At 40.8% G+C, this 13,882-nt stretch overlaps 2 protein-coding genes across 2 annotated transcripts; both read left to right on the forward strand.

The window, feature by feature from the left end:
• The first annotated feature begins 1,656 nt into the window (after positions 1-1,656).
• Positions 1,657-8,608, forward strand: LOC137199633 (delta-like protein 4). Its single transcript, XM_067614061.1, has 11 exons — positions 1,657-2,092; positions 2,185-2,436; positions 3,042-3,099; positions 3,602-3,865; positions 4,684-4,744; positions 5,108-5,238; positions 5,348-5,517; positions 5,774-5,993; positions 6,097-6,838; positions 6,982-7,090; positions 7,184-8,608. Exons 1-11 carry the CDS (start codon positions 2,039-2,041, stop codon positions 7,187-7,189), a joined length of 2,067 nt encoding a protein of 688 aa, XP_067470162.1. The 5' UTR covers positions 1,657-2,038; the 3' UTR covers positions 7,190-8,608.
• A 1,264-nt stretch (positions 8,609-9,872) lies between these two features.
• On the forward strand, positions 9,873-11,736 carry LOC137199954 (glutathione-specific gamma-glutamylcyclotransferase 1-like). Its single transcript, XM_067614600.1, has 3 exons — positions 9,873-10,177; positions 10,336-10,371; positions 10,864-11,736. Exons 1-3 carry the CDS (start codon positions 10,010-10,012, stop codon positions 11,281-11,283), a joined length of 624 nt encoding a protein of 207 aa, XP_067470701.1. The 5' UTR covers positions 9,873-10,009; the 3' UTR covers positions 11,284-11,736.
• The last annotated feature ends 2,146 nt before the right edge of the window (positions 11,737-13,882 follow it).

The raw sequence follows: 13,882 nt of genomic DNA on the forward strand, positions 1-13,882 counted from the left end.
TACAAAAGAGATTGATGATACTCTAGAGACTATGACAGCCATATAAAACAGGGGGATGCCTCAGTGATGAATAGGCGACTTAAAGTCGTTTGCATACAGTACACAGAACAGGAATATGTGGCTAAACCACTGTACAGGGCTGCATTGATCCTCCACAGGATCTGTGTGATTCAGTCAATGGTGGGAACGCCACATACTTCAATACAGCAGAGGTATGAGATGTCCGGGCCTCTTACTCACACTGCTCCAGACTCAATAGTCCATTGTCTCTGCCCTAAAGTAGAACCTCAAACCTATAAGTCAAAGGTGGGGGGTTGGAGATGAAGTCATCTCGGCAGGAGAGCTGTTCAGCCAGACACCTTCATGGCCAGGGAACAGTTCCTAAATCCTGTTCTCTCACTGTAAATCCTCCCAGACAAGTTGGCCTGTTGCAGGGGTGATAAAGGAAACAATGCCTGTGCCCAGCATGAGTTTACATGTGATAAAAATGTATATGGCATTTGAATTTATTTGCTCAACAAGCTTTATTTACTGTTTTTGGTTCATTTTTCTGTTCCCTCTTGGAACAATTGCATGCACTTGAAAGGAGAAGAAAGTTTTTTCAACTGACTCTGGTGTATATTAGTTCAACAAACATTGTTACGGTACATGTAGGATACAATCGCTGCTTTAATTTATACAAATGTGCTTTCAATTGGGGGCATTATGAGTTATGATGTAAAACCAAGTGCCTTAACAGCTGGGTGCTTGCATTTGTTATGGTATTTTTGCTAAGTATAATAAACAGTAAGTTGGAGTAAAATATAGGCTATGGTCTCCCTCCCTCTCCTTCTATGTGCATCACAGCATGCATGTGTGTTTCTGTGTGCCTTTCCTTAAATAAGCTTTCCAAATAATAAATACCCAATTATGAAAGACAATAAACTCTGGTTATCAGAGCATACGGAACAGATATGTAAATATTTTCAAAGAAAAACAATAACAGTTACCCATATCTAACCATTATTATATGTCTTGGACAGGCTATCTTCATTCAGTTACGCGCCAGATTTGTAAAAACGCGGGTTCCTCAGCTGATTTATGAGTGAGATTATGTGTTTGCAATGAGACCCAATTATCATACAGCTGTGGCGTTATCTCCCCGCTCCATCTTCGCTATCTAAAATAAACACAAGAAACGAGAGAGAAGGTTGTGAGGTCAGAAGCGTAAATGGCACAAGGCGCGTAAAGACGCACAAACAATCAGTGACCCCTGAAGAAAAATGACTGATAATCCCATTACTTTTGAGGGTCTCTGCTATAACAGTGGATTAACTGACCTGCAGTTTATATCTAAAATATTACAATAAATTCTTATAATCTGTTTTCTGTTTTTGCAGATGTTTGTTTTGATTTTTGTCGTTGCTTTTTTTGTTGTTTATTTGTTTGAGGGATGATAAATGTGCATGGGAGGCGCAAACAAGGAACATTTTTATTATTCTAAATCAGGTGAGGCAAAGTTCAGTCCCTTACAAAATAATAATGAATGTTGATAACTAATGCAAGCAAAAAAAGAAGGTGGAGAGGAGAGTGGGCGGTGTTTGTTGACTGACAGTGTCCGTAATGACACTACACTGCGGTATATAAACTGGGAGGGACGTCAAACATCCTTCACTGGGAGTCACTATGCGCTGATGCTCCGCCACATGCTCGCATCCCTGTTGGCAACACAAGTCTCGCATCAGCACAACAAACTCAAACATCTGACCGGCACGATGGATGGGCAACATAAAGACCGCAGAATGACTCACTTGTGGATATTGACGTTACTGATATTTGTCTAACCTCTAGCACTGGATAACTCGGTCTTTTCCAACTTCTTCGTCTGGATACGGTTTGCGGAGCTGGATCTTGTCCTACAGGTTTTGGAAGAAGGATTATATTTATTCTGATCACTTTATTTCTCCTCACTCCACTTTCGCCATCACCACTTGGAATAGGAGCGTTTGGTGGGAGGACAAATTAAATTTCTAAGGATACGCACATCAAACTCTAAAGGATGGCCGTTTGGTTCACCTCTATCTTCGCAATAGTTATAACATTATTTACTCAGGTATTTTTTTTCATCTTTTGTAAATTAGGAAAGAATTATTCAGAAAAAAAATGTTGCATTCTTTTCCATGCTCACTATTTGGTTCCTTTTAGGTTCTGGGATCAGGTGTGTTCGAGATAGATCTCCATCACTTTCAGAATACTAAAGGTTTGCTGGCAAATGGACTTAGCTGCAGCATGACTGGCTGCAGGACTTATTTCAGGGTTTGTTTGAAGAACTTCCAGAAGGTGGTGTCTCCTGGAGATTGTATATTTGGCAAAGCCGTCACTCCTGTTTTGGGCACCGACTCCTTCAGCATCCAGCCGGACGCCAGGCTGCGGCTGCCGCTCAACTTCACCTGGCCGGTAAGAGACACCTGTCCTGCCGCGCGAACAAGCAGGCTTACGCACTTTTATCCTACTGAAAGCAAAACATGTAGATCTTTTGCAGATTATTTGTTGTTGGTTATTTCCAAGTGAACTGCACATGGTGGCGGAAAAAATCTCACTTCCACTCTGACAAAAATTACCTTTCCAACATGTATTTTTACGTGAAAAATGTCCCACCGTATCATCTTATGACCTAAAAATGAATTAAATTTGAGCAAAACTAAGCCACAAGCTGTATTATAAATTGTGCATGTTTTATTTTACTGTCATATAAACCACTAATGCATGCAAGTCAATCATTAGAGTTTAAGTTGATCATCCACTGCATCCCTGCATAGTCCATACTGTGCGTAAAAATAAAGAGTGCTCAGAGTGCAACCGATGACAAAATACATTTTTTGCTTGCAATAATTTCTAATAAATTATTATGAAATGTTTCCATTCATTGTTAAATAATCCCTTAAACCCTTTTCTATACATTACATTATAGTTTTAGAGAAATAAAACCAGCGATATGGAGATACATTAAGTGTGCCATTATATATTTTTGGTGACATTTCTTTCCTAATTTGTCCCCACAGGGTGATTTCTCATTAGTTATTGAAGCCCGGTATTCTCCTGCAGCGGACCTACCTGGAGGTGAGAAGATGCACACATGTCTGTCCACCACTAGAGGGAGACATGCCATGTGTAGCCTAAAATGACTTATTGCCTATCACACATTTCATCAATAACCCCCACTTACAAGTATTACGTGCCAACAAATACATCTGGCGTTTTCAGCGTCATGGATCCGTCTTCGTTAGGATGCCTTATGAGGCACACAACAATCCTTTACAATCACATCTCCTCCAACACAATTGCAACTTCCCTTGTTTTATTTCTGGCATGCATGGGAAAGTCTACAGCCTTAAGTGAGAATATGAAACCCTGCCAAAAATCCCATGACAGCCTTTTCCTGGATTTACACCTTTTTGTCCTTCGTAGCACAGGAATAATAGTCACATATGAAGGGTACTGTCACACAAATCACTAAATTAACATTTGTAAGATTTATCAATTACATCATAGAATTGCAACTTGGTAATTTAGAAATGTATCAGCATCATATAAACCAGTCTTCTTCTTCTTTTCTTCACAGATACCACCAACCCTGAATTCTTGATTAATTCTTTTGCCATCCAAAGAAAGTTGGGAATAGGGCATGAGTGGTCCCAGGATGTGCAGAGAGGGACGCAGATGGAGCTAAGGTACTCATACCGGTTCATCTGCAATGAAAATTACTACGGGGACACTTGTTCCAAAATATGCGCTCCGAGAGACGACCGTTTCGGCCACTACACCTGCAAGCCTGACGGGCAAATAGCCTGTCTACCAGGATGGAAGGGAGAATACTGCCAAGAACGTAAGCAAGAGTAAAGACACCATATGGACACTTTTCCTTGTATGTGATAAAAGGTCACAAGTCAGATCTATATTCATTGCTCCAAAAGGGAGTAGACTATAGGCCATAACCTGCTATACAGAACATGAAATACAGGATGTGGCTTGAAGTCATTTGTATAAAGGAGGAATTGGAAGCAGTGTTGATGGTTAAATAGACTGCAGTGCCACATAGTGTACATTTCAGAATGAGATTAGAGCTTTCATTTCTAAATTACTTGTGACATGATCACAGGTGTGTATTTTTCGGATGCGAGGCAGCCAAACACAATTAGAAAGTGGAGCAATTAAGGTGAAATTTGAAGACAGAGGGCCTATACTAGGTGTGCTTTCTCTCCGGGCGCGTGCGGTTTAATCCAGGGCGGTGGTCGGCCCAGCAGCATGCGCCGGGGTTAATCGCGGCATTATCGCCCGCCACGCGCCACTAAATTGCGGGCTCTATTGTTGAGGCGGTGCAGGGCAGCAGCTGCAAACGGGGCTCGCGCTGCCCACCGATAACAATAGGGCAGCTGTCCTGCTTTTTTTGAGAACAAGCATCTGCTCCGCACTAACCAGCCGTTTAACACTATAAACAGTGAGAAATCAATGTCACATACAGCACAGAGCGGGCCCGGCAAATTATGTTTTTATTATCTTTTTTTTTCCATTGAAACGTCAGGTAACAGGTTTTATTGTGAGGGAGAAAAACATTTAAAGGTGATGCAAACTATATTACCTGCTTGTTTTAACTGGCACATTAGAAACCCTGAGTTCTAAATATCCTTGTGTTGTTTCTTACAGCAATCTGTCTTGAAGGGTGCAATGAAAATAATGGAAACTGCACATTACCTGGAGAATGCAAGTGAGTATTCATTTATTTTGTGTGTTTATTGTATTTTCATAATTAGCCAATCTGGTGAAATGTACAGCTATCACTCTCAATTAAGGCTCAGCAGATCTACTCATTGCAAAAAAACAAAAACAAAAAAAAAAACATTAACTACAGGACAAGAACAAAATAATAACCACTAAAATCAATTGCTGCTCTTTTCCCTTAGCCTATTACACAACAACAACATAACATTGTATTTGATTTTGTGATGTTTTTCCTTGCATTTCTCTATTTCCTTTGGGGGTCTCTTCGTCCTGAAAATCTGAGTATGAACCCGACTGTTGATTTCCGTGTGCGTCAGTAGTCATGGTGTACTGTTTTATGTGTGAACAGATGCAGAGAAGGTTGGCAGGGACTCTTTTGTGATGTGTGTAAACTCCATCCATCCTGTAAACATGGTACCTGTAAAGAGCCGTGGCAGTGCACCTGCAAAGAAGGCTGGGGAGGCATCTTTTGTGACCAAGGTATCTTAAATTCTTACTTGAAGCTGCGAAGGGAAAAAAAAACAACAAAATAATGACACTGAATGAAATGTTAGTACTGTAAATAATGTTTCCACCCTTTTGTCTTCAGATCTGAACTACTGCACCCATCACAAACCCTGTGCCAACGGGGCCACGTGTATGAACACGGGTCAGGGCAGCTACACCTGCACCTGCCTGCCAGGCTTCACCGGGGTTAACTGTGACTCGGAGGTCAGGGAGTGTGACAGCCAGCCCTGTCGCAACGGAGGCCACTGCCTGGTGAGTCCGGAAGTCTCTCTCTCTCCTTTCCCACAACACAGGCTTTCCTGTTTTTGTTTTTGCCTCAGTCTATCTGTTAGTCCAGGAGGATGCTATCGATTGTCAAGTCAGTAGATGACCCAGTTCACAGACTGTGTACTGTAAATAGAATTCAAACTCAGGATAATGGGGTTCGTTAGGGCAGTCATGAACAGGATACGATAAAAAACATCTGACAGGGAGCTTTTTGATAAACTTCATAACTTTTTGCCTGCAGGAGTCTGAGAACGGCTATAGGTGTGCATGCCCACAGGGGTTTGAAGGGACACACTGTGAACACAGGATGCTGACCTGCAGAGATACACCATGCTTCCATGATGGCAAGTGCAAAGAGGGGGATAATGGACATAGTTACACGTGTGAGTGTCCAGCAGGCTACACCGGACTCAACTGTGAGAAGAAAGTGGATGCATGTACCTCGCTGCAATGCGCCAATGGTAATATTTCATTCTCTCTACATGTAAAATAATTCTGTATATCTGCATTAGAAATGACCTGAACTTGAGGGAGGTTTCTAACATACTGTTTTGTGTTGCTTAGGTGGACACTGCGTGATCCACGGTAACCTCCGACTGTGCAGCTGTCGCTCAGGCTTCACAGGACTGCGCTGCGAGATCAACATCAATGAGTGTGCCAGAAACCCCTGCGCCAACGGCTCCACCTGCATAGACCGCATCAACGACTACACCTGCACTTGCCCTCCAGGGTACGAAGGCCGCCACTGCGACAAGCCGACAGACCGCTGTGCCTCTCGGCCCTGCCTGAACGGAGGGACCTGCACCACTGGAGCGAATGGCCAGCCTTCCTGCATCTGCCCCGCCCAGTACAGTGGCCCCCAGTGCCAGCCCATCGATGTGCCTTTATCCAATACCCCCAGCCCCAACACAGGCCGGGAGTCCAGTGAGAAGCTGAGCTTGGCAGCCATCAGCATGGGAGTAGGCTTGGTGGCCGTTCTGGTTCTTTTATGCATGGTAGTAGTGGTAATACATCATGTCAAGAAGCAAAGAAACAAGGAGCAGGACTCAGAGACCATGAACAACCTCTCCAAGGTTGACTTTCAGAAAGAGAACCTTATATCTACTCTAGAGCTCAAGAACACCAATAAAAAGATCGATTTGGAGGTGGACTGTCCCAGGGAAAAGTCTAATCACAAACACATCAACCACTACCACCTGGACTATAAAACCTCCACTGGGTACAAGGATGAACTGTCCCTTTTGGACAAAGATGAAAACTGTGAAAAGACAATAGAAGACAAAAAGCATTTGAGTAGAATGTACAGGTAAGTTCACATGCTGCGTCATGTCCAGTCATTTTTTACCACAGATTTGAACATTTTGGTTGTTACATCGACTCGTAGAGGTCAATGTAAGATGTTTTCATTTTTGGGCTCAATATCTGACATGATGTATCTTCATTTCACAGTGAAAGACCGGAGTGTAGAATATCAACAATATGTTCTTCCAGAGATTCAATGTACCAGTCTGTCTTTGTAATAGCAGAGGAGAAAAATGAATGCATCATCGCAACTGAGGTAAGTTTTTTCATAATTAATCTATCTTACTGTCCCTGTTACTGTTTATTGCTGATATAGTCACTAACTTTTTTATTTCTTCTTCTCTCTCAGGTATAATAAATGGAAGATATTATTCATTGTCAACATTGGATTTCTTGTGGACTGTTTACAAGTGTGGAGAGACTGGGATTTATTTAAATGCAAGTTGCTGCTCTTGAAAACTTGATAACTGGATGGAGCCAGTGTGCTCTTCGAATGCAATAGAACTAAAGCTACTAATCTTTCGTTTAGAATGTAAAGACTGAAAAAGACTGCGGGGAAATAATGAGCAAATCTGACTTGCAGATGCGCCTTAGATGTTTTTCCATTCAAACCCTTGTCTGCTTCATCCAAGTTCATCCAAGGGCAACAGGCCAAGATGTTTCTGCCTGCGTGTTGATTAGAAGAAGAGGACTGTCTTGATGTACTCCTCGCCACCTTATTGCAGTAATCAGCAATCAACAAATCAACTTACTGCCAACAAGCCTGTGGAAGGAGCCAGCCTTTGCCATTTTATTTGTGGCTTGCAATGCGCTATGCAAACAAAAATCAGCATTGTGCTCAAATCAAAAAAAGGACAAAAACTACTGAAAACGGTTCATTTTTGAAGGATATTTAGGGTTATCAGTTTTGTAAATCAAATCTTTTTTTTATGAGAATGTATGCAGCCTAGATCAAAAGCCTTATACTGTATATGTGTTTAAGAAAAACATTGTGCCCCGCCTTATCTTCTCTTGATTCCTTTGCACAGCAAAAGGGAGGTAACAAAAAGTTCAAGAGATGCAATATGCTATTGCGCCATGCAGGGAAACTCATGATAAGGCCTTGTTTTACCTTATGCAAGATCACCCTTAAATAAAGACAAAGAAATACATGAAGTGACTATCGTACCAAGGACGCCTTCAATGGAAATTACTGAACCAATAATGTTATTTTGTAAGATTAGTATTTCATTAGTAATTTAAGAAGATGAAGCACTGATCTTTCTATGTTTTATAAGATTATTTTGTATATACTGTATATTTATATGTTGAGATTAGAAGTATGAACTGTTTTTAAGTTGATGCCCCAAAAAGGTGAATTTATTTTTAAAGTGTTGTTGGTGTTTTATTAATTTTTTTTTTTGTTACAAAAAGAAACAATGAATACATATCTGGTACACTGTTTGTTTGTTGGTCTTCAATGGTTGAGTGTACAAGTGGTCAAATAGAGATCATAATTTAAATGTTGGGATCATCTAGAGTCTTTATTTGTGTCAGCTGGTGTGGAAGTGGCTTCATTGTCTATAGATACCCTGATATTTGGCCTAGTAGCTTTTCTAATGATTCCATGTCTATGTCCATGACATCTATGTTGGTGTGATGTGAAATCAATGTGCTAGCAATCATCATTCAGTGGACAGTACTGTAATTGGCAATGTAAGGAATTACTCAAACAAAAAGATATATATTTAAAAAAATCTGTATGTGAAAATAAAGAATCCTTGTGTTCTTTCTACTTAACTGCTTCTCTGAGCCGCTACTGTATGTTTACATATGATAACGCTGAGTAAATGAGGCAGAGGGCAGATATGATCTATGATGATAAGTTATCTTATTGCTCTTGCTAAAAGCTGGAAGGAGAAGGGGACGGGTGAGAAATGAGGAACTTCACTCGACATATGCTCACGCCTGTGTCAATGAGAAAATATGGAGTGTGAGCACAGTGGACAGGCCCCGGAGCCCAGCCACTGTTGAGACCATAACAAACCAGCACATTACACTGTCATCTTTCTCTTTACTCACATGAACTCCTAATATCAAAGCATCAAATTAGCGTTTGACAGTTACACAGCAATGTCCTTTACTGCCACTTGAGGGCAGTAAGCTTTGTGTGAAGTTTAAAGAAAGGAGTCTCTTCCTCTTTCATATCTCAGCTCATAAAACAGCATGCCTGTTGAGTTGACAGGCAGAGGGCACATCATCCCAGTCATTCATTCAAGTGATCGGCCTGCGTGGGTCACAACAGGGCGCCACACACCTGAGCTGAACACGGACACTTAATGAGCTTAAGAGAGCACAGATACAACAGTCCTAGGAGCTAAATAGTTCTATTTATAGGTGTGTGATTACCTTCTGGACAATGAGTGGCTGTTTGACACGCAAAGATGCATAAACAAATAAAGACACACGCCAAAGGAGTAGTAACAATACAAGCCCCTGACCATGATGTAAAAATCAAAAAATGTCTTACAGTAGAAGGAAAAATTAGATGACTGCTGAGTGTAGAGGTCAAATTTTAGTTGTCAAAACATCCATTCTTCCTCATTTCTTGTCACTGCAGCAGTCAATCATTTCTGAAGAACACACACACACACACACACACACACACACACACACACACACACGTATTAAAATGCCAGTGCGCTTGCGTAACACAACAGGGTGTCCAGCGCACCACCGTCTCCATTTAAATATAAACGTTTTGCTGCATTTCGTCCGGTCTGAATGCGCCCGTGTTCGCCTCTATTCCTAAAAGGATCCTGATTGGTTTATGTTTTCCCAAAACCCGCCCCCTCTTTGATTTCATTGGTCGGGAACGTCTCGTTCTGACGTTCTCTGAACAACAAATACACGTGCTTGTCTATGGTGCTTGTACATACAGTACATAAGAGACAGCATCCACACATCCATGCAGTATTTTTGAAGACATATTGACAGACGCTATACGCTTGTTGAAAGACTGTACTGAGATTTAGGAGATCATTTCAGCTCTTTACAAGAGTCACAGTGTGATGTGGTGGAATGTGTGAAGCAACAGAAAAAAGAGAGGAAACTTCGGAGAGCAACTACTTGTTGACAGTAGCGACATAAACGTCTTTGTCTCAGTTCTTGTTTTAAACACAGCCAAAAGACTACAATGAAACCTCGGGACATCTTAAAAGAGAAGAGCATGTGGATATTTGGATATGGCTCCTTAGTGTGGAAACCTGATTTTGCATACAAGAAGAGCAAAATCGGCTACATTAGAGGATACAAAAGACGCTTCTGGCAGGGAGATGATTTCTATCGAGGGGACAAGGAAAAAGTGAGATTTGAAACATTAATTTATGATATTGTTTTTCAAACTGATAAAATATCATCATCATCATTTACTTGTGTAATTGATTAAGCTGAAAACTTTCCTGTCGTGTGATATGCTGAGCTGTCCTGTCCTCACTGTGTGCGTCCTTAATCTCTCCACAGCCAGGCAGAGTGGTCACACTGGTGAAGGATCAGGAGGTAAGACTTGTCCTACCGTGTCCTTGTTTTTGGAAGTACCCAGTCTATTTTGATACTACAAGCATGCAGCGTGCAGTGTTGTCGATGCCATTTTTATATTGCCTGTCCTACCATTAGTATCCTAAAACTCTGATAAAAATGACAAAAATGAAGGGAAATGTTATTGACAACTATTCCAAAGAATCTGCCAGTTTTCAAATGTCCAATTTTACAACCTGCTTTTTTGACAATGAAGACCTTTATTTATCCAGACTATTATATCTAATGATATCATGGCAAATGCTGGATAAAGATACTTTTTTTCTTATATCATTCATATCAGTTTGATACATGTCACTGTGTTGTTTTTTTTCATCTGTCAGAGTTTACTAATTAAGGTCAAACTTGTCTTGGGTGTTGGCAGAGTATTCAAAAGGCTTCTCTTACCATAATTAATACTGACATTGGGTCAAACTATGCTAACTACTGCATCTCCACATGTTTTGCCTCCAGGCTTGCACATGGGGAGTAGCCTATGAAGTGGCTGACTCCCAGCTTGATCAGTCCCTTCAGTACCTGAACATGAGAGAGGTGGTGTTGGGGGGTTACATGACAGAAGTGGTAGAGTTCATCCCTCAAGAGAAGGGTCAGGATAGCGTCCCCGCCCTTGTCTACATTGCTACCTCGGACAACCCCACTTACCTCGGCCCAGCATCGGACAAGGAAATCGCCACCCAGATTGCCATCTGTAGAGGCAACATGGGCAACAATATTGAATACCTGGTCCGCCTGGCGGAGTTCATGAGGGTTTACTGCCCTGACGTAGAGGACGATCACCTCTTCTCTATCGAGGCGGCTCTTTTGAACATTTTCAATGACTGTGGAGGGATCAAATCCCCAGACCAAAAATCCCTCCTGGTGAGAGCTACATAAAAGACTTCATAAGGCACTCCACATCATAAAACTGTAATGTTTTTATACTGGATGAAAGGGAAATGAAGATCTGCACCACTTGTGTAGGGGAAATTTTTGCCTGAGGTATTGTGTGCTTGAAAGAGGAATACCTGAGTTGCTTTCAAGGAAAATATAAAAGTGGTGACATAAGAATTTTTAGATCATAATGTAACCTTACAGAGATATCTCATTCTCCTCATTACTTTTGACTTGCTCACTTGACATATTTTTTACTGTGATTATACACGCTGTACTACATACATACTGTATACAAATTCCAGAAGGATGTGATGCTTTTAATAATTCACTCACAAATGACTTCTCTTTTTGAATCCTAATGATGTTTTACACCTTTGTTGTAAAAGGGTGTCAAAAGCTACTGTATACTGTGTACATTTTTGAAATTTATTTTAATAAAAACACTAAAATATATACAAGGTATGTTGTGTTTACAATTTTCCTTTGCTCTCACGTGCGTTTTAAGAAGTATCCTATATGTGTATGTTTGTGGTTGAATGCCCTCCATGCCTCACTCTCTCACATCACGTGGCTGAGGAATGCACAGCTGTAGCCTCTGGCTTATAGGAAATGCTGACTTTTCCTCAAGAGAGCTGCTAACTGCACAAGCAAAAGTGCTTTTGGTTTCTTTTGTGCAGTTACACTGTAATATATACAGTACAGGCATTTGCTTTAAATAACTATCTATTCTGGATGTTTTGTGGACCTCTGATATATATCTGGCAGTGTCGGTGTGCTTGTCAGCAGAGCTGGTCTGTACAGTTTCTGAGAAGCAACAACAGGCTATAAAAACATGTAAAAACAACTTTAACCTTTTCAACTCTGCCATGCACAGAGGTGGGTCCATACTTTAAAATCCCTGTTGTGCAGCCGAGCATTCACAAAACACATGCAAACTTTACTTTAAAATCTACTTCAGATCCTAAAGTTCACAGAAATAACAAAAAAAGACAAACATGTAAGGATTAATTACATGGGAATTCATATAAATAGATGCACAAGGCATTAAATTGAATAATAAAGTGTAAGGAAACTTATAGGGGAATTTAAAATTTCACAACAAAATCAGTGTATCAGAGTATCCACAGCCACTGAAGATTGGCTGCTCTTACAGTATAGACTGAGTGTATACGGGCTGGGCTGAGAGGTGGGGGTGCAGATAGGGTTTCTGTCCAAGCCTGAGCTTTGATCACGTTGCAAAAACATGTGCACATGCCACATGACAGACTTGAAAAAAAGGCAGTTTCGTCCATGGATAAACAAGCCCACATTTTAAGCAGCACATTTCTGTGGCATACTGTTCTATTTTCCTAGAAATCACCCCAAAACTAGGTCAAAGGTTTGAGCTGTGAAACCAGCAGAGCAGAGGAACAACTAGACCTCACATGTACTGCACATGCAATGAGCAGCAGCAGAAGGACACGGACAAAAAAGTCTCCTGATGTCTGTAGATCATTATAACTTGTCATTACATAATGAAAGTGACCAGGGGCTCTCCTTACAGTATGAACTGATATATGGAGGAACTGTTTGTGGCTCTTGCTGTTGCTAAATGGACTTGGATAAATTGTTTATTACTCTGAGACATAAAAGCACTTCAGGTTCTCAGAGCTGTCAGATACACCCAATCCTTTGTTTTCAGTTAAATTAATGGGATCAACCAGTCAGACCGAAAGCAAAACGACAAGTGTTGGTCAGTGGCGTCCCATGTGAGACGCACTTAAGGCCTTGGTACATGTAGTACTGGACAGAAATATCTAATGACTCAGTGTATTTGCTGTACTCTTTGCCTCCCAGTACACACCCTTACATTAGTTTCCTCGGTTTTTACTTCTTTTTTAGTCACCAGTAAGTGTTCGCTTTAATAATAATATTATCACAACATCAGTTCTTCTAATTTACTAAGTTATTATCCTTTCCCTATTAGTTTGATGTTGCAGTTACATATCAACAATACCAAAGCTTATCCTGCACCCATACATCTATATCACCAATTCAAACAATATAATGCAAAGACAGATATTCTTGTCCAACTTGTTAGACAATGTCAAAATCAACATCAGCAGTTCACACTGTATGGAGAAACTTTCAAAATATAGCTGCTCTGTAAAGGCTATCATTATGTATTTATGAAGGCTGAAATAAGCATTATAAGCAGAGAAGTATGATTTACAATGCACTCCTGCAACTCTCATTAGAGCTATAACAATAAAGACAAGGCAGTCAATAAATGCCCCTCACCAAACTGTGTTAGGGCTCCTTTGAGAGGAGCAGAGCGAGTCCTTGGAGCCACCAAGTTAGACGACATTTTCTCACAAAGACAGGTGTAAAAATGTCTATATGTCTGACTTTTTCAATTATTTGTGCATCCTCAGTGTATGTGCAAAAATTGTATCGTATTCTATCAATATACAACTAAAATCATAATTTATATACTCATAAGTGGATACCCTGTGCTCCCTATGCACTTTGAAACCCCAATCAATATTATTACCCTTCCTGAGGTCACTTGCTCTCCAGGAGAAGTTGTCAGTCATTATCTTCTGAACGGTTCGCACAA

The sequence above is a fragment of the Thunnus thynnus genome, chromosome 16 (assembly GCF_963924715.1).
Source record: "Thunnus thynnus chromosome 16, fThuThy2.1, whole genome shotgun sequence".
NCBI classification, from domain to species: domain Eukaryota; kingdom Metazoa; phylum Chordata; class Actinopteri; order Scombriformes; family Scombridae; genus Thunnus; species Thunnus thynnus.

Coding starts and splice junctions, on each gene's coding strand:
- LOC137199954 (XM_067614600.1), top strand. CDS start 10,010: ATGAAACCTCGGGACATCTTAAAAGAGAAGAGCATGTGGATATTTGGA. Junction 10,178..10,335: donor ATCGAGGGGACAAGGAAAAA/GTGAGATTTGAA, acceptor ATCTCTCCACAG/CCAGGCAGAGTGGTCACACT. Junction 10,372..10,863: donor CACTGGTGAAGGATCAGGAG/GTAAGACTTGTC, acceptor TTTTGCCTCCAG/GCTTGCACATGGGGAGTAGC.
- LOC137199633 (XM_067614061.1), top strand. CDS start 2,039: ATGGCCGTTTGGTTCACCTCTATCTTCGCAATAGTTATAACATTATTT. Junction 5,239..5,347: donor AGGCATCTTTTGTGACCAAG/GTATCTTAAATT, acceptor TTTTGTCTTCAG/ATCTGAACTACTGCACCCAT. Junction 6,839..6,981: donor CATTTGAGTAGAATGTACAG/GTAAGTTCACAT, acceptor TTCATTTCACAG/TGAAAGACCGGAGTGTAGAA.